At 41.1% G+C, this 26,299-nt stretch overlaps 1 protein-coding gene across 4 annotated transcripts in view; it reads right to left on the bottom strand.

Moving 5' to 3' along the window:
* The window catches only part of robo1 (roundabout, axon guidance receptor, homolog 1 (Drosophila)), a 350,443-nt gene that overhangs the window by 160,725 nt on the left and 163,419 nt on the right, over positions 1–26,299 (bottom strand). Inside the window, exon 1 of one of the 4 annotated variants that reach the window (XM_041803310.1) lies at positions 19,635–20,471. The exons of the other annotated variants lie outside the window; for them this stretch is intronic. Coding sequence (XP_041659244.1) covers positions 19,635–19,695 — 61 coding nt within the window. The 5' untranslated portion in view covers positions 19,696–20,471. Of the gene's footprint in view, positions 1–19,634; positions 20,472–26,299 lie in introns of those variants that run through there. 4 annotated transcript variants of the gene reach the window in all.

Below are 26,299 nucleotides of genomic sequence, written 5' to 3'. Positions count from 1 at the left end.
GGGTTGTGTCTTATACACTGGTGTCCACTACACCATTACAGAATGCAAAGAGGGGCATTTGATAATATTACAGTAACACAAAGGCTGCCTTGGCCATTAATCAATTTTATAATTATTTCTTATTTTCTGCAGAGGTAATTTCACCAACTAAAACTATGACTAAAAATCTTAGTTGACAGACTTTTTTCCATGACAAAAAGTAGACTGAGACTAACAAAGATAGATCTGTGATGACTAAAACTAGACTAAAATCTGATGATGTTTTTGTCAGACATTCAAAATCCATGATATTTCTCCACTGTGGCTAAATCTGTCAAAAAGACAATGCATCTGTATCACTTCTGCCTCTCAGCTTTAGACAGCAGGGACCTGAAAAATAGCTGTCAAAATGAACACTGGTTACTAGTGGTTGCACACCGTGCAGCTATTTTAGTAAGTGACTTAGAACTATGCTAGAACACTCAAGGTTCATCTAACTGATAATACTTGGTCAGAAATAATAAAAGTAAGAAAATTAATAAACGATACACAGAGGTATTAAGGACTGATACTTGACACTTAAAAACAGCAGCATATCCATATTAACAAAAATCTAGCTAATCTTTGTCATAAATATGCGCTGTCTCTATTATAAATCATACCCTGGGCACAGCTCAACTACCTACCTACACAGTAGAAAGAGATACAAAGAGCTGTGTGTGGTAGACTTGGCTAAAAGCAAAGGGAGTTGATGTGAAGGAACACAGCTTGATGTAAGCAAGAGCCCCAGGTTCAACTGTGTACCTAATAACGAGTGACAGAAACCCCCTTTTCCCTCTGAGAGGTCCCCTAAAATATACTGACACTTATGTTTTGGTGCAACTTAAATTCTGAGTTTTATGGCTTACATAAAATATACTCTTTTATATATATAAAAGAGACTTCTGTTGGCCTTTTATCACTTTCAGCAAAGAGAACAACTACAAGACAAAGCCTACAGTAAGTGCTACACAGAAGCATTGATCTAAACACGTTAAATGAAATAACAAAGGATGACCCTGGAAATACACACTAGACTCCAAGAAGCCCTAGGAAAAGACAAATCCAGACAGGGTCAGCTCTATCAAAGCTGGGGTCATTCGTCAAACAGGGCACGTTTTCACTTTGCAATTAAAAGCTGCTGTTATCCCCAAAGGCTATGTCATGTGTGCTGCATTTCTATCACTTATCACAGGAAAGGCTTGGAGAAAAGAGATAAAAACAATCACCTAGCAGAAGTTCTAGTCCAGTAAAGTCTGTGACTTAAAAAGTTTGGGTCTCTTCCGGCAGTTTTAAGGCCTCCTTACTTAACAGAGCACGATTAGGCAGAAAACAAACAGACAGGTGTACTTTACCCCTGAAATTCACAGGGGAGAGGGACTGTAAGGTCAATTTAGATACAACAAGAACAACTCCACAACACTGGGTGATTCAGTCCACAAGAACAAAGATCCCGCCTCAGGTCGCATGTGATTATACCAGCAATAGCAGTAAGATTTTATTTCCCATCATAAAGATCAAGGTTGCAGAATCTCATAAAGACAGATGCTAAAATCGGGAGGTGTTGCGGGAGTTTGAGCCATATCATCTTGCCCCATATCAGATGTCCAGCTGAGCAATGGCACAGACGTGGAATATGGTTCTGTGATAAGGAAGGCTGAGCACAGTAGGGCACTCCATATCTACAGTCCCATTAATCTGTGATTAGAGCGACTTAAGAGGGATTTATGGCAGAGATAAAAGCAGAGGGCGTGTCCCTCGAGGCTGGAGACACGCCTTCTTGGCACAGTGTCAGCCTATGAATGACTGAAGGGGAAGAAAAGGCACCCTTCTCTGTTGAATTAGAGATGATAACGGAGAGAGAGGGCAGAGATAAGAGCGAGAGACGGAAACAGAGAGAAAAGGCGAGGCAGCGTTCTCCTGCTGATCAGATGACATTAACAGGAAAGTGAAACTGAATCTTTGAGCGTTTCCACATCAGGATCCTACCGTGGAATGTGCCGCTTGAACGACTTTGCCAGTTGCATCAGATCGGACCTGTTTTTTAATGTTACACAAGGCTATCACTTACACTCCTAAGAGGCAGGATTAGAGTTCTGTGTGTGTATGTGTGCACAGGGAGACTAAGGGGTGGGGTTTTTGGGTGATGGATATCTTTATAGCTTCTTTCTTTTCTCTTCTCTTTGTCTCCGTTTAGCAAACACAACCAGTTAAAGTTACCTCGCTGATACCACAGCAGCACTTGAGAACAGAGATCAGTTTACAGAAAAAGGCACCAACACAGTCCAAATCTGTGCTTTTCTTAATCAAAGCAGACGTGCAACACACTACCCAAGAGTTTATATACAACACTGCAACCCAACACGGCACTATTTGATTGTTTAGCTGTATTTGTTGTTGTGTAAACTCAATAAAGTCTAGATTCCTGTAGAAGATCACAAAGCTCCTATTGATATTGAGTGAAATATGGCTTCAGCAGACTGCAGTGTAAACATGACACAAAACTTCTTTGTTATTATGAAGGCAAAGACACTGAAGAAGGTCAGGGAGGTAATCAGAAAACAGATCCGCAAGCTGTGGTTACTCCAAAAGGCTTCCAACACAACCTGTACAATCAGTTTTTATTTCTCTTCAACAACTAGAAAGAATCAGAAAGAGCTGTGCAATATCTTGTTTCCCAATTGACATTTCAGTGCCTAATAATGACGCTGCACATATAAAATGGCAAATAATCAGACACTTTTCCTAACACATAGGAACTCCAGCAGGACTCTCCTATGCACAGCCCACCTACACACTCCGTTGATAAATATACAATAAGAAAAGAACTGAGGAAGCCACAGGTGAAAAGTCTTGCTCGCTTACAATAAAGTCACAGTGTACAGCAGTGTTAATTCTTTTCTCATGTTACGTAACTTCTGCTTTTGTTTTGTTTTGTTAAATACAAAAGCTAAGGTTTCTAAGTTTCTTGTAATAACCTCCCAGAAACTATTACATAAGTGCACTCATTAACTAACATTCTAAATTTATAGCAGCCTTTGAAATTGCGACACAAAGTGCAGGAAAACATATGATTCCATTTTTCTTCAGTTAGGTGCACCACATGATAAACAGGGAAGGTATCATGAATTCATATTTAGTTAGGTTGTCAGACCCTTTCAAGTTTGATGTTGTAAGTTTTGTGATTTGTTGATCAGAGTTTAAGAAGGGACCAAAGACTTTTCAACATTTTCACCTATTTCTTAAGACAGATGTGCAGACAAGGAATAAATCCCTCAAAAGTTACAGGCAAAGTCCTTCACATTTTATAAATAAGGGGTTAACTGATTATTGACGCCAATATTGGCTGATGATCAGTAAGCCAGTGGTTCTCAACCTTTTCAGCCTGCAACCCCCCAAAAAGGTGCCAGAGACCAGGGACCCCAGAAGGTGGTTGAACAGCAATGCACATTCAGGAATAGTGCAGACAAGGCCCTCCATTTAGGGGGATAAAGGGGAGAGCTTTCTGGCGACCAGCCAAAGTGGGGGTCCATGGAGGTCAGCAAAACCATGGTCCATTGTAAAGTTAAGCTGTGATATCTATATTTTATATTTAACCTGAATAATAACCACTCTTACCAAAGAAACAAATCTTTATTTATTCATGTGTGTAGTAAATAGACTTTTTAAAAAATGGAAATCCCTTTTGTCAAAAAAAGAATGAAAATGGTTTAGAAATGGCTAAAATGGGTTAATAAGGTGGTGAAGTTGAATTTCAGTAGTAGCAGAAATGGGTTGGAAGTGGCAGAAATGGGCATAAATAGTAGTAAAAGGGAGTTAAAATGTGGCTGAAATCACTGTAAATGGGCAAAAATGGGTGGAAATTTGGTGAAATGGGATGAAAAATTGATATTCATAAAAGGGTTAACTGAAAAAGAAAAAATAGGCAGATATTGGCAGAAGTTGGTTAAACTACCAAAACTAGGCATAACAAATGGTGAAATGTGATTAAAAAAAATGGGAAACATTGGGTGTTAAAAGGGGTTAATACTAGCAATAATGGGTCAACAGAGGAAATATTAAGCTTAAGTGGCAAGAATTGGTTTAGAGGTGGCAAAAACAGGCTGAAAAAAGTGGTGGAAAGAGTTTAAAACTGACAAAACTATGTGTGAACTGGCAAAAATGTGTTGAAATTTGTGGGAAAAAATGATGAAAAGGGGAGAAATTGGAGTAAAGTGGCAACGGTGTAATTTTAAAAATATTCTTAGGTTTTTTTTTTTTTTTTTTACGACATCCAGAGACCTCTATTAGTGTTTCGCGACCCCCAATGGGGTCCAGACCCCAAGGTTGAGAACCACTGGTATAAGCACTTTATCTCATAGGGTTCTTGAGATATTGCATTCAGAAGCTAGGAATAAACATGAGGCCTAATGACCTTGATGTTTATCATATGACCTTCATAATCAAACCAGTTCACCCTTGAGTCAGAATGGACATTTGTGCAAAGTTTAAGTGAAGATACCTCATACTGTTTTAGAGATAATGCATTCAAAATGCTGGTCCAGACAAGTGAATGGACAACTGTAAATAAATAACCTGATATTTGGCTCTGCAGATTTCTAATTTGCTGTGGTGCATAAACTTTGATTTTACTAGGAGCATATTGTACTTTTAAATCTGACAAATCTGGCAGCCTGAATTAATTGTAAACCAAAGAATTTTCTCCAGTTCTGTTTTATTTTTTCATATATGGACAGATACATTTAGGCCCAGTATGCCACCACTTTTGCTTACATTCTCCTGGATCATTTGTCAAATACAGTAGAGATATGTGGATCTGCTGATGACACCATAAACAAGCCTTTCTGCCTCCCTTGCTCAGGACATGGGTTTCAAGCTCAAGGCCTTTTGGCATAACCACTGTTCCTCATCAGGACAGGATCCAACAAAGACATCCTAGGCCTGGAGCAGCAGCCCAGACTCCTGGCTGCGTCATCCAGGGAACACATCCCTATTTCTCCCCTGGCAATGGAAGACGAGGAATAAGACAGCACCAGCAGAGGAGAGCTCCTCTGGGAGGCTGGGGTCCATCCTGCTCTGAGGCCCCCATCTGGAGCTACAACAATAGGAACAGTCTTTCCACTGCTGCTGCAGGCCTGACACATTTACAAAACACCAGGCATGATGGGAAACATGATAAAGGGGCACTGATGCTCCAGAAACACCTCTAAAGTCAACTGAGGATGACAAGAGAAGCTTTTTTTTGCCTGTCTTTTCAACCTTATTGCATAAAAGTAAAAAAATTGAAACAAAATCATTATTTCTTTCTTCATGTAAATAAGGCTTTTTCACTGTAATTTATAGACTGAAGTAATTTTACATTAACTGTCAGCTGGATGACAAAAGGGAGTAACTGTGGAGGGACATGGCAAGAGGAAAATATACTATACATAATGAATTGTCAACAGAAACCCAGGGGACACAATTGTGCACGAGTTATAGCTTCTCTCGATGCCAAGCTGCTCCACTGAGCGTCATTAGACACAAATAAAAACTGTCAAACTCTGAGAGAAGGCCATGAGGGCAGAACTCATTCCTGCAGGATAAAAACACTCTTCCTATGCTTTATTATATCCACTCACTGAGACAAGGAGGGGAATCTGTGGTGGAAAAGACTGGAATGCTTGTTAGGAAAGCTGCCTGTCAAATTGGCTCTGGAGACAGTGCAGGCAGATGGGCTGAACTGAGCAGGACAGAGGCAAGAAAAGAGCCAGTTTGTCTATATGAGTGCAAATCAGTCTGTCTAGCTTCTATCTATCAATCTAACTACAATGTGCATGTCTGTTTTTGGCTTTGAGTAGACTCTCAGGCTCCTCAGGTTGACCCTGAATATTCAAAGTGATGACCTAAGAAGAGAACGAGGCCAAAAAGAGCTCTAACACCGGTGTCTAGATGTCATTCCTTCTGCAGAAAGGAGAAAAAAGGCTGGTAATTAATATGGACTAGGCTTAGACCCTTTATTAGGAAGCTTAGCTTCTGTATGCAGCACAGGCAAGGTTTGAAGAGTGCAAGTGGGCAATTACTTGTTTTTGTTTTCCAGCGTTTTTTAATGAGGTTTGACCAGTGCGATCTTTGAGATACATCAAAGCAGCGTTCAACAAACAGCATGGGAGAAGCAGGGGTAATTGAATATGCTGCATTTATTCCCCAACAGGGAGAAAAGCAGGCATCTCTCTGTTGATTCTTTCAAACATGAGCTGAAAATTCTCCAGAGATTAATAAATTATATTTCAGCCAATGTGCTTAGCATTTTAAAAAACAAATATATGTGAAAGCAGATAATATAAGGGTGGTTTTCATATAAATAGACAGTATAGCTCTGTTTCACACTTATTATGCAATTAATGCAGGGTTAATACAAACAGAACACGGGTTAATCCTATTCTAAATCTGCTGTGTGCTTCCACAACATTATTGTGCAATGCTCTGCTACTATCAAGGTGACTCCCTGGACCAGCTGCAGTGATTCTGTTCCTGTGACCGGCCATGGGGGGACTGGGTTAGGTTGCATAGGAGGGGCTGACAAGCAGGGAGGAGGAAGTAGAACCAGCACGCTCAGCTGGCACTGCACAGCCACAGGGAGTATGGCATTTAGGCTGGGTGCCAAGAAAAAGAGCAGCTCTGTAGAGAAGCCAAAGTGAATGGAGGCAGACACGGCCAAAAAGCACCTAATGCTTTTTAAATGTTATTTAGCTGATGGCAGTGGCTGATACGGGCCTGCTGCTGGATCAGTGTTAGATTACAGCCCCAGAGAGCAGAGCCGCTGACCTTATGTAGGCTATTCTAAATGTCCGGCCAAACACATTCTACAGCAAATCTCAGACAGCTGGCTGTTAAAAGGGAATTTTAGTTACAGCATTCAGACCAGGGTACAGCTGTGATGCCATGGGTGCAGAAACTTGGCACATTTCCCCTTGGTACCCTTGAGGTTAAAAGGGTAAGCACGGAGCACATAGCATCAGACTGTCAATGTGTGAAAGCTTGTGCATGTGCATACATACATGTGGGAGCGCTTCATGCAGTGTAGTTCTGGATCTAAGGTATTATTAAAGTGAAACGTGGCTCCCAGAGGCACAGTGTAGGTTAGGACTTAGTGGAGCCAGTTTCTCATGTGGCAGAATCCCAGAGACAGCAGTACAGGCCTGCTGAGCGGGGCATGGCCTGAGTCCAGCCAAATGGAACACAAATCGCCCCGAAGTGTTCAAAACCTGGCCTGGAAAAATGAGAGTGGGATGTAAGACATGCCATGTGATGCACAGTAAATATTTGGTCAAAATTAATGAAGGGGCCATGCGTGCCAAGAAACCTTTTTCTCGACGTCCACAGAGGGGAGACTGTGCCCAGTCTGGCATTAAAATCAAATTTCCTTCTGCAGACAACTGCTCACTGGTCTGTCGGCTTTCCAGCACCCACTTACCACGTCTCCTCAAAACACATACCAACTGTCCAGGTACACAGCGTATCCAACCAGAGGCTGTTTGCTTTTCATGCTCTATCCCAAAAACGGCTCGATCATAAATGAATCCCAGTCCCTTAATTCCCGTCTATCAGTTTCTGACATTTGACAGCAGATATACTGTCAGACTTCTGAATTAAAAAAGAGACCTGTTTTCCTTCAGAGCTGAAGACGGAGGGGGAGGGAGAAGCAGATCACTGTGAGACAGCTGTGATGACACATGCAAGAAACTAAATATCCCTATCACCAATGGACTTTTAAAATGTTTAGGAGATGGAAATAACCACCCTGAGGATATCTCTTCTCCACAGACGCTGAATTATATTGATTTTCCAAACTTCTTTTTTAAAGCCTCTGGAAATGTGTCTGAAACAGTAAAAAAGTATTTATGATGTTAAAGTTGAGAGCTTCAATAAGCATCCAGTTTAGACTTTTGCCTAAGGCTGTGGGGGCGTGGCCAATCCAGTTTTGATTGGCATTTTTACTCTGCACACAGTAATGCTGCATGTGATCATTTTTGAAATGCAGCTCTGTAAACAATGATTGGCTTATCTGGCTTGAATCAAATCAAAAGTGAAAACAGAAGCCTTTCTTTCAGAGAAATAACTCTTTTTAATAAGGACTTAAGCTTGTATGGCACTTTTCTAGTTTGTTGACTACTCCCTGTTGATGACCCTTAACAATTTACACCCATTCATTTCAAATTCACACACTGATGGTGAAGGATGTGATTTAGAGTGGCCATTAGTATTAGCTAACCCTATTCTTATGCATCCATACATATTCACACACCACTAGCACAGCAGTGGGAGCAAACTGGGGTCAACTGTCTTGCCCAATGGCGTATCAACATGTCTAAAGATTTGTTATTTGAAGGTTTATTTTCAGCTTTCATCCAGGGAGAAAAAAGTTGGAAATCAATATGGACGAGGCTTAGACTCTGCTTCAGGCAGCAGATAAGAGTTGAAAACCGTGAAGAGTGTCACAGTATTGGTTCATTGCATGCTTACTTCCCACTCTGAGTGACCAGTCAACATTGGTGCTCAATCAACTTTTTTAAAACCGCACCTATACTGTTTGAATCTGATGGAGATGCAGAGCAAAACGTTCGTCCCTTGCATCTTACTAAATAGAAAAGTGACCAAATAGCTCCAGATTCTGTCTTGGAGTTTCCTGAGATAAGAGAGTAATCTTTTAAACATCTCTTGACCTTTTCTGAGAGCACCAACCTCTACCTGTGGAGTGGTTGAAGCACAAGAAACTCAAATCAAATGTATTTTTCATTTTTTATGATTCAGATAGGACAGTGAATAAAGTTGGAATTAGAAAGAGAGAGAGTGAGGAATGACATGGGAGAAAAGCTACCAGACAAATCTGAACCCACTTTGAGGACAACAGCCTCTGTGAAAGGCACACAGACATGGCCACTAGGCTGCTAGAGCTCTCGAACATATCAACTGAGTGTAATTTCCCTAGTAGTGCTGATTTTAAACATAAACATTAAAACAAGAAATATCATCGAGTAACAATGAGTGAAGTCAAACTCCCTGAGGGTTTGTTGCTTTCAGCTTTGTGTTCACAGTAATGGGACAGCACTTCTTGTGTCTCGCTTATCTTTCACTCAGAGGTTTAAATGTGTTTTTTACATAATATTTTTCAGTGTTTTAATGCCTTTATTGAGCGAGAAGGACAGTGGACAGAGTCAGAAAGAGGGATGGGAGAAGGTCGGAGAGACATGTGGGAAATGAGCCAAAGGCTGGACCCCGGCTGCCTGTGTACACGTGGGCAACCAGGGGCGCTCCATCTGTTTTGAAAATGTTAGCCTATACATTTCTTGTGATCTCCTCTCCAACCACTAGCACTTCCAACCTGTGACCAAGACGAGCTGGCCCCGTCCCCTCAGAGATGTTGTACTTAGAGGCAAAATAGTGAAGTTTTGCCAGAACAATAGAATTTAAGGACAATAACAGACTTTCCAGACCAAGAAAAAAAAAACTTTTGCACACTGACAGTACTCCAAAAGATAAGGGCTTAATCAACTTTGGACGGCATATCTGAATAGAGGACCGTGCTAAAGATGGTTGCAGTCTTAATACTAAGGGAAAGGTGGGGAAGGAAGGGACAGGATGTATAAAAGCTTGACACATGAGGTTTGCAAGAAGTGCTACATAAAAATAAAATACTGTGGAAATGCGACAAACATGAGGGCAAGACTAATGCTAAATTAGCTAAACAGTTGAAAAAATGGTATCGATCGCAATATATTGCAATACTAACTGTATTACAAAATGTTTAAAATCGCAGTTACAGTGCTTAACAAATTTATAAGATCACCTGTCATATTTGTCTCAGAGACCATCCAGCATCATGAAGTGCTTTAATGCGGACTCTTTCATTTTCAGTGAGCTCTCCACGCTTTACCATTTTGAACAGGAATGAGGGATTTCAAACTGAATTCACCCAAATTTGAGCCAGCTCACTGGGCTTCTCTGAGAAGTCAGAAATGAATCAAGCATAACATTCAACCACTAAAAGTCATTTTTCTCTTCAGGAATGGAAGTAAATAACTATAATTTGACATATTAATCAAGAAATAATAATGTTCTTTACTATTTTTTCAGTGTTTTTGTAAATCAGCAAATTTGAAAATTCATTGATAACAGTAATAATTATATTTTAGCATTAAAAATATCATTTGGGTTAAAGAGCTTCGACATATTGGTGTATTAACCATTGCAGAAACATAAAAAATGATTTTGGTAATTACCAATACTGTTAATTTAGGGCAGCTGTGGCATAAACCTTACTTTAGGTGGTGGTCTAATAAATTTGATAAGCACTGTATATTGAATCGGGAGCAAAATATCATGATAATATGGTATCGTGGGGCCACTAGTCATTCCCACCCTACTCACTAATACATACTCTAACTCTAGTTTACATAGCTAAAAGTATGTAGTTGATTTACGCCTGTAAAAACTGAGACAGCCAATAAAGATTACTGAACAATAACTAATCTGGTTTCAAACCCACCATTCATGCTCCATTTGTAGCAAAAAGGTTGTAATCCTCCATGTCAAAAGAGATAAATAGTAAATGAGAGCAAATATAAAGCCAAAATGTGCTCTGAAAGTCAGAGTACAAAACAAAATGGCATTAGCTCTGCTCAATCAGTGAAAAGGGAAAGAAAGTGCTCTGAATTATTGAAGCTTCCCAGAAAGAGGAAGCCAAATACTTTTTGTGATGTCTAAAGCAGGCCCATCATATTCATTACAGCACTAAGCAAAGGTGGAGTCCAGAGTGAATGTGCTCTGATTAGAGGATATAGTGAGATGGGATAAACACCGCCTGTCAACGCTGCATGTTGGAAAGAATCACAACAGTCAAGTAGGGCAGCATTTATCAGAGAGCACCTTTACACTGAACGGTCTTATAAACCTAAAAAATGCAGCCCAGCACATGCAGGGAATCAGAGGTGAGGCTCTAAACCTAAAGCACACGTTTTATAGTTTAAGTATGAAGCTTCCGATTAAGACTTGGTGACAGATGCGCAGGCAAAGGCAAAAAGAAAGCAATCCTGAGCATAAAGCCTGAAGAACCTGTCTCTCACCGGGTGACGACGATTGTTATTCAATTAGAGCTTTCATTGTATAAGCATTGAGATGGGATGTGGGAGGCAGAGAGAGTGACTGCAGAAAAGGACGGATTGTGGATGGTGAAAGGAGGGGGCTGATAAACAGCTCTTTCAGAATTGGAAAGTATACTTTAAAAGCTTTTTGAAAAGGTGAAAATCCTGCTGTTTTGAGTAGAAATCAAAGTATGCTTCTTGTTCAAAACTTTTGACAGTGTTTGCAGATTCAAAAAGGGAAACACACTTTATCTGAAGTAAAGAAAATTGGTAGGAACGTGTTTGGGATTTGTTCATTCTTATGGTGGTATCACATTTACGCAAAAAGTCACCAATTTGCAGACAGTAGAGTCAGGATAAGACTTATTCTCCTAACTCTGAGCAGCTTTGTATTTACATGTTTGATATTCACCCACTTATTTCAACCCTCCTTGCCATGGTTACTGCTGAATGGTGGGAGAGGCTCTAAAAGCAGTACTAATGGTGAATTTCAAGGTCACCTTCTCATTAATTATGATTTCCAGCACTCCCTCCTACTTTTATCATCGCCTTTGTGTGACAGAATGAGCCCCCAGGAACTCATATGGAAAGTTGCTGATACAGCTTCAAATAAGGGGCTTTTCAACGTGAAATCTTGATGTATTATTTGCACTGTCTACATTTAAAAATATACATGCTTGATTGCAAAAACTTAGAAGAAATAATGCTTGAATGTGAAGAAGAAGCTTGTCAGCAGAGGGAATCTTACAGCTAAGAGTGGGAGGAACCAAAGACATTAATCAACTAATTAGCAGTCTCTCTTTTAACTGCTAATTCAATCTTTCCCTCTCAGCCTCTTTAATGGTATTTTCCCCTGTCAGTTATAGCCAAAAGAGAGGTTTAGCATTTCAAAAGTGTATCCAGGCCTTGCAGTGAGAGGCTAATAGAATGGTCACAGAGGCCGGGAGGAGGCCTGAGCTCAGGGAGTGAGGAAGAAAAGAAGGATACTGGGGGAAAAGGCTGTCCTCAATGCCACCTCTCCATCTCCCCTGGTGGAGAAAATGAAAGAAAGGGAGGTCTGAGCCTTTTTAAAATGTGTAAGGCAGAGTTCCCCATGGTAGCATAGCATTGCTTCTCCACTGCGGCTAACGCCGAGGCCCAGGGCAAAGCCTTCTGGGAGTTCCTGAGCATGCAGAATTAGATACATGAGGGGGATGTGGGTTGTGTTTCACCAAACCAAACCCTCAATGCCACACTGGAGATCATTTTATCGTTCAGCACTTTTAAAGCAGAAAACCTCACCTTTCCCCAGATGTCCACCTTTAAAAGAAAGGCATCCTTGCCTTAGAGTTTTTCCACCACCACCACCCCGATCATCAGCACTTTCTTTGCCACGAGGGACCAGAGAGAATATGCAATGTGAGCACACAGAGCCAGATCAAGGGTACTCCCTGAGCTGGTGTATCATGGTATGTTTGACTGCTCCATCCTCCATCCTCCCCTCCCCTTCCCACACCCTGGGGTAGCCTTTGTGTAGCCACCGCACTCCCCCCCTTTTCTCTACCACACTCCTCAGCCCCCTCATGAAGCCTTCCCTTCCCCTCCTCCATGCCTTACAATTGCCCCGTTAAGGCGACACAATGTGGCCTCCCTGTCCCCACAGGCTTTTTTTTCCTGCTTTATTGAAGAAAGGCTCTGAGCTGACCAGCCACAAAAAAGGCAAGTCTTAAAAAATTGGGCCAAAACAAAACAAATAAAAGACAAAAAAATGGGGGATGGGTAAGAGAAGGGGATGAAGAGATTCCTCAAGCCTCCTTTTGCCACCCTCCACACGCACAAACACACACAAACACCCCTCCTCCCTGCCCTTCCGACTCGCTAACATCTATATTAGTGGAGTCACGGGAAGCTAATCTATGCTGCAGTATGACAGCAAACATGCATTTACAATTTGGAATCAAATGGGGATTAGGATTATGTAATGGCGCTTTCAAACATGCACAAACGTCCTTAAAATGTCCCAATAAATTCAGGGTGAGTTGCATGGCATACATTTTTCATTCTGACTTACACAGAACTTCTCCTGCCAGCACCCAGCACATGGAGTCGGGGTGATTTGATGGGAGAAAACAGCAGGAAATATTTAGGAAAACTCAGAAGTGAGTGGGAGAGCTGATAATGTCTGAAACCACTTCGTTTGTTTGTTTTCCTTACCAGTTTCTTCTTCTCTGCAATTTGGTTAATACAGTAACTATGCTGAAATATGCATAGCACTACTATAGAAGCAAAAATGATCGTCACAGTGTCAGACCTTCTTGATTTGTGATCCAATTCCAGGTTGTTCTTTGCGCATCAAGTCCAGCTAGTGGTATCTCCACATACTGGCAAACCAAGGTTAGTGTCTAGCAGTGGGATGCAAAGATTTTTCAATACTGCAAGCGTGAGAAACGGCTTAACTTGCTCATGCATCATTGTCTGCTAATACAAATTGAGGCTGGAAGCAAAGCCAACATGCTCAAGCTTAATAGTTGGAGCACTGCCCCAAGACTAGATGCTACAGTCCTCTGCAAAGGTGTTGAAAATGTAGCCATTCTATGTCTACAATCAGTTAGATCCATCTTGCAATGCTTCAAGCTGAAAACCCTTGTTCCCAGTAAGGCAGGATTTGGGTGAACTGCAAGCCTGTAAACATGGTGGCTGGTGAGTGGATGCAGCTCTAAGAGCAGTTTTAGCAAACCTGGACATCACCTTGTGGGAAGAAGAGCAAAGAACCACAAGAACATGAGCAAATCAAACATAGTTGTACGTTTGAATAATAAATTAAGGTCCTTGGTTGCACAGTTAAAATCTGGTTTTCTTTCTCTCCCCACTAAGGTGAAATGATTAAAATTATTCCAAGAGATAGCTGACTTTGTGAGTTATGTGATTTAGTTGAAGTGGACAGTGAGTCCCATTTTCTTTTGCTCTGTACAAAATTTGATGATCTGCGAGAGTTTTGCTCTATAAAATGGTTTGTCAAAATCCTAAAATACTACAGTGGCCTGATGAGCAAAAACTGAAGTGGCTCTTTAAACTTGATGTGCTTAGGTTTGCTAATTTTGTCTCAAAAGCCTGGAAAAAGGAGACAATTCTGTTTAACCCGAGCTATATCTTAACCATTTTGTCTCACCTGGATTTCTTGTTTTGAAAAGCTTGTAAAGCATGAACCCTGAGGTGCACAATCAAGCTCTAAGCATCCTTTTTTCAGGACAGCCTAAGCTTTAAGATGTTTCTGGAATTTTTATATGGGACCACAAACACAAAAGATAAAAATAAAACTCAAAGATTGTTATGTGTAAAGCTCGGTAAAGAATAATTACCAAGACTTTTCTTAGCACAAACCTGTCCTTCCATCTCTTGGGGACCAAAAAGTGAAAAAACAATCAATCTTTGACAAAAAGTCTTTTTATATTGGCTTTTTTAAGCCATTATTCAAAGCAGTTCCTGTCTGCAGTGACACAGAGGGTCACGTCACAGACATGTTGACTCTCTTTCTCTCCATTATGAGCTATTCAGGCTGTCTCCAGCATGACTTTAGTGTAATGACATGCAGAGTTGTGCAAAGCATGATGCAACAAACAGCCCACATGACAAACATTGTGGGAAACAATATGTTGGCTAATGCTAAGCTAGTGGCAAAAACGATTGAAAATATATTAAAAATGGATAAAAAGACATTCAGTATAAGAGTTAATGATGTGGGTTTAGTCACTTAAGTCACCCAAGTTCTCATGAGGCTACCCATGCTTTCATAGACTTTATATGGGCTCTGCACAATGGAGGGCTTCCAGAGGGGGACAAAAGTGGCTATGATTTATGATTAAAAACTTATGGAACTTGAGATAACCTGTTACCTGTTTCTCTTGTCGTATATGATCGGTCTCAGAGGGTAAATTAGTTCCTTCTTACTTTGTCTCTTTATCCTCATTTGCTCAATGACAATGGCCAAACCTTCTAGGCACTCTGATTGTGGATTGGGTGAATTCTTGGTTTCATGCAAGCCCATGAGAGCTGGGCATGATTGTATGCATGAAACAATATTAAAATAAACAATATCAAACTTCAAAACTATACTGAAAACTTTTCTTGGCTATTTTTCTCTTCTCCTGATTTGCTTCGGCAAAAGTTTTTTTAACCAACTAGCTCCAGTGATAGTGAACATTGGTAACGGTTGCAGGGGTGGCACATGCTTACTTATTGGCCCGTAAGGAAAGTGACAGATAAAACGTTCATCCAGTCAAGCTTCGAGTGCTTTATGAAAGGTCCTGCCCTTCCCAAACACCGTCTATGAGGTATATCCCATATGGATGTGAAACAAAAACCACACCATGGAAGTGTGAAACAGTCTATATCTGCAGTAAGGTTTGCAAAAATGCCCCAAAAAGTTATTTAAAAAGAAAAGAACAGGAAGCAAAGCTGTGGGAATTCCAAGCATGCCATCTGTGGACCAGGACAGAAACTAGCAACACCTTTCAACCACTAAGGACGCAACATTTATAACCCCCACACAGAGCAGCCGTAGGGAATGTTTGCCCTCCACATCAACTGGCGATACAAGATTCATTTACCATCCCAAATGACCCATGAATCCTGAATGTGGCTGCAGCCTCCTAGTATCAGCCAGCTCCAGACCAGAAAGCTTATTTGAAGTCATATTCCAGAGTATTCTTGGTGTAGACGGCTTATCGCTGTCTGGCTTTACGTTTTTACAGCTTAGACTGACGGACAACTTGACAGACAAAGTGATACGTGCTAAATAAATCATAACAACATTATCAGCAAGCCACGAGCAGGACTTTACCCGGTACTAGCTGTCTGAAGTTAAGCTGGTGATACATTGTCGTTAATGCCTGAGGAATTTCAAGAGGTTGAAACAGAGGGCAGTGGGATGTACCCCTAGTTTTACTAAATTATCTAAATCCTCTGATTCTCTGTGCAGACATGCGTATCACTCGAGCAGCAGCCATGGTAAATTACAAACTATTGACGTCAGATGGATTTGTTAATTAATCCAATTAACAGAGCTTTTGGGTCATTAAAGGAAGAACTGTTGGGGAGAAAAAGATCATTAGGAGTCACTGCCTAATCATTAGCCCTCAAACAAACTGCTTTGAAATGTTTATATAGGCACTCATTAATGACTTTGCTAGTTCTCATGAGTTGAAGGAGGACACGGCCTGCCCTCTTGCATTCCTCCATACGGCTTCGCTAAGCCAAAGTCGGCCTAATCCTGGATCTTAGGGTGTAAAATCCTGTTTGATTTGGATTAGGATCAGATTAATGTGTATTAGTGGAAGTTACAGAGATACAGCTTTATGGACACTGTCACCAAACGCAGGTGTGAGATTTCTTTCCTCAGAGTACGAGGCTCTGTGGGGTTTTTTTTAGATGCCAGCTGCCTTAAACAGCTTCAGTGCAGAGGGTTAAACTCTCAAATACAACATGATAACTGGGGGATTTTGAAATACCAGAACTCTATTTCGCAACACTAAAAAATTGGAGAAGACGGTGAAGGGAAGAGGCTGTCTTTAATGAATGTGTTTTCAGGCCTTAGACAGGAGACAGAGATGGGTCTCACCTGTGTTCTCTGGTCATTAATTGGCCCTGCAGCCTGCTGTGTGCTGTCATACCGCCATGATGTAGGAGGTGGAAGGGGTCTGCAATTTATCAGCACTTACGAGTCAATTTGTCAAGACCTCGAGGCCTGGGTGCTTCTGGAACCACGGCTGATTACAAGGGCACTACTGCTACAGCCAATATTCAGACCAGATTTATACACCCTTCACTCATGTTTCTATGTTTTTAAAAGATTTTGCCTGGAATTGCCTCCAAATTTTGATCTATTCATCATCTCAACATAATCCAGAGTGTCATTTTAAGTGTGCTACCTCTTGCCCTCGATTGAACGGCCCCTCTGAGGTGAGTAAAAGGTGTGACGAGCATTTGGAGCTGAGATAACAACCATTTAGTGTTAAGCAGGAGGACAGATCGCCTGATAACAGGGCCAGGCTTGATAGATGAAGGTATCAATTTACAACCTTCACACAGAGCAGGGCAGCAATAAGCAAGTCACCACCAGCTTGACAAGGGCAAAGATCATCTCATCTCCCTCCTTCTATTTCACATGTACGCGAAGGCCAGCAAAGAGAAAATAATCTTCATTTTATCCACAGAGATGTTACCAAACACCACTGGAGAGATCTGACACCTCCTCTACACTGACTTGAAGTAGTTAACCCTCCAATTAGCAGCAAATATGAAATCTTTTCCAGACAAGTGGTGTGTAATCCAATTTTCCTGACACTTGTATCTAATCCAAGAGCAATCCTTTGAGTATCTGCTGTCTGGTCATCTCTATTAGCAGGTCTCATTCTCACGCCTCTCTCCAGAAAACATCCCACAGCGAGGCGTAATTGGAAACCTCAGTGTCTGAAAGTCTTTCTCCCAGGACACGACCATTAGGGGCTCAGGATCCGGCCAAGGGTGGACCACATGGAGCCGACACCTATAGCTCCAAACGCTGACCTATGACATTGTTTCCTGTTTAGGTGTTACACTGTGTTTCCTCAAATGACTGCGACGTTTTCAGATTTTTCTCTTAAGTGCTTAATCTGTGCTTCTTTTCAGGAAACAAAGAGCCAATTCAGGAAGCCAATCAGGAAGAGAGAGCTGATGCTGAAATTCTGCAGAAAGATACTGACTAAAACATCGGCAAACATTAAATGAAAGACAGCCACAAAGTTTTTTTAGGCCTGCCAGGTTAAGCATTTGTCTGTAAGCCTTTTGCACACACATGCACTCTTGACAAGACTGTTAAGGTACAAGTTGCCCCAAAATCTTCCTGGTTTGGCCGTTCACTGATGCACCTTACAGCAGGAGTCTTCTTTTTGTTGAACAGGAGCTATGAGGAGGCAGGATATGATGTAAAAAAAAAAAAAAAAATACAAACATGGCGGAAAAAGAAGCCACATCCTGTGCAATGATGAAAAGTTTTCACCTTCATATCAATGCAATGTGTAGTGGAGCATAATCAACAAAATGTGGAGAAGACCAAAGCAGGGAACCGAAACAATAAGACATTTCCATTGATTCGTCACCACATTAGGATGACATTTATCTGAAAAGAGGAACAAAGTCTGGCAGAGCTAGCCGCTAATTTTAGCCACACTTTACTCAGCACAGCAGCCTCACAACACAACGACCCTGTGGAGAATTTTTGAGTGTTTTCTCCACTTAAGACGAGTTGGTTGTGCTGCTTTGTACTGGCGAGTGTTTTGCTTTGTGTTCAAACATACAGCCCTTTCCTAAAATTTCTGGACATTTTCAGGAGTTTTGAGCATGTGCAAAACACACAGAGGGACTTTACTTCGAGGGACATCTGGTCACAGACTTAAGGTTGGGACAGGTGAGCTCAAATGGCTTTTCAGGTCCTGACTTGAACACAATTACACTTGTACTTACATGTAATTATATGGGTGTGTTGTAGCTGTGATGCAGGGTAGAAAATATCCTCTAAGTTGTGTGTTTTTGTCTTAAACTGCCCTACTTTTAACAGTTTGTGTGCATGCTTTGCTTCAACATGCCCCTTTAGCCTCTACTCATAATACACTTTCCCTAATGTCTTATAATGGGGTGGAGGACAGTAGCCTCCTAATAACAGAAGCAAGTGACCTGGAAAACCCCAGCTATCATGGTCCAGAAGCTCTAAAAAGACAGACATGTGAAGCTGAGGAGGAATAATGTGTAACAATACAATAAGACCAAGACTGAAGCCTCTGGAGTGGCACACAGGGAATAAGAAGAACATGAATCTGAATTAAAAACAGACCAACAGTGAGTAAAAGGAAAGAAAAACAAGAGCCTATTATTGTAGATGCTGCAGATTTTCAGTTAACTGAAAACGTTGAACTCAGCAATAAGAGTCATGCATGGGCAGGGAGGCGACATACATGGAAACATGGTCTCCACAGGGGTTTGTGCTGTCTGTATGAGGGATGATAGCTCCTCTCTGCACACATCCCACATGGCTGCACCACTTTAAATGTGACTTTATGTGTGCTCAGCTATTCAAAGTTACACAATCTCCCTTTACCCTGAGAGTCCTTGGTCAATGGAGAGAATTTTCTCTCCTGTGTGTATCACAAAGCTGCTGTCCTTATTTCAGAGCATGAAACTGAAAATACACAACAGATGAGAGTCTTATAAACACCAGACCAGGGCCTGAAACTCTCACGGCTTAACAAGAGTCCAATGTTCAAAAAGACTGTTCTTATGGCTTGGAAAGTTTGTGCCCACGTTTGAAGGACCATTCATGTTAAACATTACAGTCATGATTTTACTCCAACAGACTGATTTGTTCAGGGTGCCATGTAATCTTTAAACAGGATAAAGAGTCAAGCTTCTCAAATATTTGTCAAATATTTTTTCTTACAGCAACAACTTCAAAAGTATCGATCACAACTTTGTCTGACTTACCTGAGCACACATGAAGAATTCCTAACAGAATTACAAATCCAATAGAAGTTGGAGACATCATTCAACGTCTCTCTTAAGAGAAATGCTCCAGAGTAATCCAAATTATTGAGAAGAAGACTCGGGCATCCACTCCTTCATGTCAAACTGCAGAACAAAAACTTAAAATCCATTTAACGTCCAGATTTTAGAGTGAGAGTCACAGAAAGTGAAATACCAAAGCTGAGCTTGTTTGGCTTCTTTCTGTGGAAGAAAATGGTATAAAATAACAGTTTAAAAAACCCAAACAGCTGGAAATGTCACAGAATTCTCCGTTTCAGTATTCAAAGAGAACTGAATGAAGAAATGAGCTCAAACTAAGAGAGGGCAGAGGAGCTCTGTGCCGTCTGTGATTTCATCCCTCTGCGCTCTGACCACTCAAACGATCTCATTCATATCATTTAGTTCCTTTGTGCGTAAAAAGGACACAATAATAAATCCACAGAAACCGAAATTTGAGTAAAAAGTGCGTCAAATAACACCAGCTGTCGCTGTAGCCCACGCGTAAACGCTCCGTCCTTGCAGTCACATTATTCTAGTCCACTTTTGAATCTGTCACTGGAGATCGGAAACTTTGCGAGTCCTCCCTCATCCACCGGATCCGCACACGAGATCAGAGCAACTTTTCCATCACTTTTCCCCTCGTTTCTCCACCGCTGCAACTCGGACAAGATCCGCGTGCGCGTCGCAGACCCCCGGAGCTCATACGCGAGGGGGCAAAGACGGATTCATATTCACAGCATTTCATTGAAGGAAAAGAGGAATGGCTCTTCAATTGGTATGCGCCTTTCTACCCCCTCCATAGACCCGACAATGTTTCCCTGAGAAGAAATTTAACCTCTTCCCGCCTGGATCGCTGTGAGCAGCAGCGCTCTGACGGGCTGCTGTGTTTTCTTTCACTTTGTCCGATAAAGAGAGAAGCTCAGGAAACAATCAGACATGTTGCTCTTAATGTTTCTGCGATTCATGACTGATAACTCATGTAAAATCAGACTCCGCTGATAGTCCTGCAGGGATTTCCCTGTGTGCTTTTCAAACTCACAAGTTATTATATAATGGCTCAAAGTCAGCCTACTTTAGACTTTTGTTTTTCCTCCTGTGGTTTCATACTCCATTAATATTACAATATCACCACAAGGGTTAGCTCTACATGCTATTTTTATCCTTCTAAACAGACTACAAACCTGACACACCAATATGCCAAACACCAAATCTTCAGGTTGTGCTCCAACTTTGTTTAAGAAGTTTGTTTCACGTAGAAACTCAACATCATCCACTCTAAAACCTCATTTCCAAACATAAGCTGGGGTCCAGGTATGAAAACAGGAGAAATGTAAAGGAAGCAGCCTAAAGGAGTGAGCATCAGTGCTCCATGACAGCACCTGGCTAATTCATACCTACTGTGCCTGTTTCTCTGCTCATCCACAGCTCTAATTTCACATTTTCCAACAAATCAGGGACTCTCCCATAAAAATGTGTTTCTCATCTTATTTCCAATTCAAACTCCTCTGAACCCTTCTGCTCTGGTGTGATTAATTTCTCCAACGGTTTCTTTGAACCTCTGAGTCTGCCTGACTTCAGCTTCACAACTTCTATAAGATCTGGGAAGTTTAACTTATAAAAGTATAAAGTTGAAATATCTGGAATGCGGGGGAGACATGACTAAAAAGAAGTCAAAGATTCTCATTTCCACAGCTCAGAGCTCCACTGAGCATTTGTTACCCAACAGCGCCCTCCAGTGGAGAACGCCTGAACTATAAGGAGCTGTTCTCCCCATATATGTCAGCTCCAGAGAGCCTGGTGACACATTAGTCATCAAGTACAGAGGTGCTGGAAGGGTTTAATGCTTCAAATACTTCTTAGAAACCCACACACCCACGTTCAGTGACGTTCCTGTCTGAGACATTTCATGCTGTAGGCTAAACTGTTGAGACTCATCACAGTCTGAAAGAATCAAGCTGAAACAATAAAAACACTTCATCATAAGAAGGAAAGGAGATTCAGTTGAATCTCTTTCAGAAAGTTGAGTATAAATGGCTGACATTTACATTTCTGTCAGCTGAGCCGTCACAATGCTCCATCATCACACTGTGGATTAAAAATACTAATCTGGTCTGAATGCAGTCATTAGAAAGAAAGTCATCATAAGCATATAAACTACCCAAACATGGAAAGATGAACTTAAATGATCATATCTGTTATGAAGAAGTCAATCATGTAAAAATGCTGGTATTTATCAATACAGAAACATAAAAAGCACCAACTGGTAACAAATGTTGTCTAAAGACATTTTACAATAATTTCCGCCTTGTGTGCCTCTCTTCACCCGTTTTGCCACCATATACCCCTTTTCACCTCTTTTGTTGCCACTATTACTCCATTCCTTGTTGCCTGGTTACTTATTTCACCTCTTTTCTGCCTTTTTTAGCCACTTTTAATCAATTTCTGCCACTTTTCCGCTCATTTACCCCCTCTGTTAACTAATTTAGTGACTTTTCCCCATTTTAATTCTGTTTCAAGAAAAGAGGTTTACATTTTGAAGAGGGCTGAATATATAGGCTATGTTGATTTGATAAGAGTAATTATTATTCAGGAAAAAAAAATCTATGTTAATCGCAGCATAACTTTTAAATAAATCAGGATTTTGCTGACCTCCACAGGCCGCCCAGTTTGGCATGACCCCAGAGAGGTCTCCTGTTTACTGCCTTGTATGATTCAGGCAAAGAGAATAAATGTTTCGACTAAAAGTAAAGACTAAAATGTGAAACCCTTTCTATGGGAAAAATGTTTTTGAGATTTTGTTTACTAAAACTATAAAGAATAGATATGATTAAAATGCGGCTGATGATCCTAAGACTAAAACTTTTAAAAAAGCTGCCAAAATGAATAATGTATCACGTAATTATGTGCACAGTAGATGATATGGGATGGTGGATCTGTGGTGCTTGTTAAATGCTATAAAGAGTCATCTTCAGCAGGAACAGTGGCAGGAGAAACTCCCTCTCAACAGGCAGAAACCTGAAACAGAGCCACACTCATGTCTAACAGCCATCACACTGAGACTGTGTTGGGCTTTCAGAATGAGAGAAAGACACAGAAACAACAACAATCCTCCTTAGATCCATGTCAACCAATCTGTGTATTGCCTTTGCAAACGACTACCCATGAGGGGGGTAAAGAAGAAAACGTTCAGGTCTAGAGTTTGGAAAAAATAGTCCATCCAATTTAAGCGATGATCACAGTTATGGCTTGTTGATGCTTGTGTCATTAAAATGTGGCCTTTATCAAAATGTAAACCCTGTTTACTTAAAATGGTAAGTTTTTTTTCATATTGTCAAAATTGTGAAGAGGCCAACTGACTCAACTGTTGGATTGTGTGCAGTCATTCCCTCAATAACTCTTAACCTTTAACGCTGATTGAAGCCAGGCTGTTATTGTATGCTAGCCAGAGGCAGGTGCTAATACCGGATGTGCATGGGTTTATAGGATCAAACCAAGCATGGGGAGGCACGTCTGTCTTTCAAGGGCCCTGCAGTTTCTCTGTGCAGCCCTGCCTTTGCATGTTCAGCTGCAGCAGTTTGAGACTCCTGAACGATACCCGACCGACACATTCATGCCTTTCAACTCATGCATCCTTGTTGTTGTTTCTCATTCATCCATGCGTGTGTTATATTACAGCTGACACACTCCATTCCCTCTCAGTCCTCATGTGCCCTGTTTTTCTCAAGCCATTTACAGCCATGGGCCTGCACAGAGGCCATTCAGCTGAACACCAGCAGTTCAACTGTACGGTTTCCTCCAGACAGCAGCAGGGAACTTAAACTTGGAAGCAATTATCAGGAAATCTTTTTAGACATAACTGGATAAAAGGTTTCCTTGTAGGGCTGATTTTTTTTTTCTTCAATTCTTTGATGTATCAACGCTAAAGAACGTGAATTATTTGTGCCACAGAAACCAGACATGATTGAACAGCACTGACAGAGGCCGTAAGCAGACATACTGTACATCCACAGTTTTTTCCATGACACTGGGTAGCTGTAGTGTCAAGATCTTGACCTGTTCACATGGTTTTATCCAGATGGCAGTGTCGTTTTTTTCTGTGATAAGAAGTTCATTTGTTCATGTTATAAATATCTCACGAAATAACCCAGCTATCATGCTAAATCAAACATTATCATAATAAGTACATTTCTGATAGTTTCTTGAGATATTGACTTTAATTGTCTTGTAATCTTGGAAACTGCCGGTTTAATCATGAATAATGAGTTTGTTATTAGAGATCTTGAGAGCATGACCAAATTAAATTGTTATGAAGACAAAAAAAAAAACAAAAAAAAAAAACAGTGTTACCATCTTGACAAAACCCCATAAATATCATGTCTTTTGATACATATGAGATTTCCATTACAATGGACAAAAAGCAAATTAATAAATTCATGTTCTTTAAAGGCTTCTGTACATTTGAAATACTTGCATGTCTTTCCCCCACTTAAATTCCCTGCATATAATAAATAATTGCAAATCAATGTAGATGAAATGAGTCAAAAAAAACAAAACAAAACAAAAAAAAAAAACAGTATTTGGCCACCTGACCATGACACCAGTATGGTTTTCACCCATTCATTCTGCAGATCATTTATGAGTTCAGGCACTGATGTCTGATGAGAAGGCCTGGCTTGCAATATCTGTTCAAGTTTTCCCAAAGGTGCTCCATGGGGTTGAGGTCAGGGCTCTGTGTGGGCCAGTCAAGTTCTTCCACACCAAACTCATCATCATGTCTTTGTAGTCCTTGTTTTGAGCGCTGGGGTACAGTCACGTTGGAACAGAAAAGGACCTTCAACTTGCCACAAAGTTGGAAGCATACAATTATCCACATCTTGATATGCTGATAGGCCCATACCACTATCCCTCCTCAACCAAACTTTACAGTTGGCACAATGCATTCAGGGAGGTAACATTTCCCTGGCATCCATCAGACCCAGTCTTGCCCAGACTTGGCACTGAACTTGGTGATGTGATGCTTGCATGCAGCTGCAGGGCCATGGAAACCCATTCCATGAAGCTCCCACTGCACAGTTTGTGTGTTTACATTTTTATCTATTTAACCTTTGTTTAACCAGGTAAAGACCCATTGAGATTGAGATCTCTTTTACAAGGGTGACCTGGCAAAGAGGTTAGCAGCACACATCGTAATAAATAATACATTTCAGTGATAGATTACAAAATGAATGCCGATGAAAGTTCTGAACTCTTCAGATATGGAATCAGCAAAGCTAGGCAACTTTCACGCACCATGCGCCATAGCAGGGTTTAACTCCACTCTGAATTCATGTGGTCTTCCACTTCCAGTTGTTGTTCCTAAATGCCCCATGGCCGGATTTGAAGTCACTGAGCTTTTTGAAACGACCCATTTTGAACCACCAATACACAAATACAGGTGTGGCAGATACTCATGTCCATATAGCTAATGTTTTGGCTACTCTATAGACAGTAACCATAAAACCACATTCTATTCAACTAATGTTGCTGTAAACCCCTGTTCATCTGTGAGTGTACTCATCACTATACTATGGCTGCCACAAAATAAAATACAAAAATCCACAGCATGAGCAAGATATGACACCTTAACTCCATAAAAAGGAGGATCTCTGCCCTTCCTCCGCTCTTCCATCCTTAATGTGACCAGCCAGGCCAAGAAAAATGATACATTGTCAGATCTGTGATGTAGTGAAGTCAGCTTAGAGCTTTTAACACCACAGCCAGATCCTTTTCTCACAAAACAACTTCTAAGGAAACACAAGATACAAAAGGATTAAAAAACTTCCCCTTCCTGGATTTCAGAGCACCCTGAGGCTTCAAAAACCACTAAAGAGAACCAAAACAACGCCAAAAATCTGATGAGTCATCATACTTTAGAGGAAAGTTGCAAAATGGGACTCTTATTTTTACTTACTGTAGAAGCCAGAGTTGCATTCATGCAGTTTGCTGTGGGAGTGCCTCAAAGTTTGAAGTGTAGAAAGTCGCTTGCACCAGTGAGACTTCTTTGACCCTTTGATTCGATGGGACCCGTGTGGACCCTTATGGTGGTCTTTAGGAACTCCCAGCATGACCAACATTGCAAACAGCACCACCAGCACACACAGAATCTGCATGGTGCTGGGTTTGGCTGCAAGGATGGCCTCTTGCTTTCATAAAACTTGGTATTTCAGCTGCTATATTCACGTATTCCTTTAAAAGTGGAAAATAATTACAATCCAACCAAGAGACCGTCTTAAAAAACGGCAACAAACTGCAAACATCGCCGCACTTCCCACCGGGAATCCTTCATGCTGCTTCCCTTGAGATCTGCCAAATACATAAACCCCTGCAGTCTTGGCTGCTCTCCTAAATCCAGCGACAATGTTTCCCCCAAGAGCATGATGGGATCTTAATGAGGGCAACTCTGTCAACAATATGCACGGTGAGGTTCACTCCTCTCTCCATCTCGCCATCTAAGCGCTCAATAGAGAGGCTGTCTCTCATCTTCCCGGCCTTTTTTGAAACTCTGATAATTCTCCTTTTAATATTCAAAGGGAGTTTGTGGACCATCCGGCTTCCCTTATGATGTTTCTATGCATGCAGCAGGACGG

This window comes from Cheilinus undulatus, linkage group 2 (genome assembly GCF_018320785.1).
Source record: "Cheilinus undulatus linkage group 2, ASM1832078v1, whole genome shotgun sequence".
Classification (NCBI taxonomy): Eukaryota; Metazoa; Chordata; class Actinopteri; order Labriformes; family Labridae; genus Cheilinus; species Cheilinus undulatus.
The sequence above is the reverse complement of the archived record's forward strand: the minus strand, read 5'-3'. Positions and strand labels throughout refer to the sequence as shown.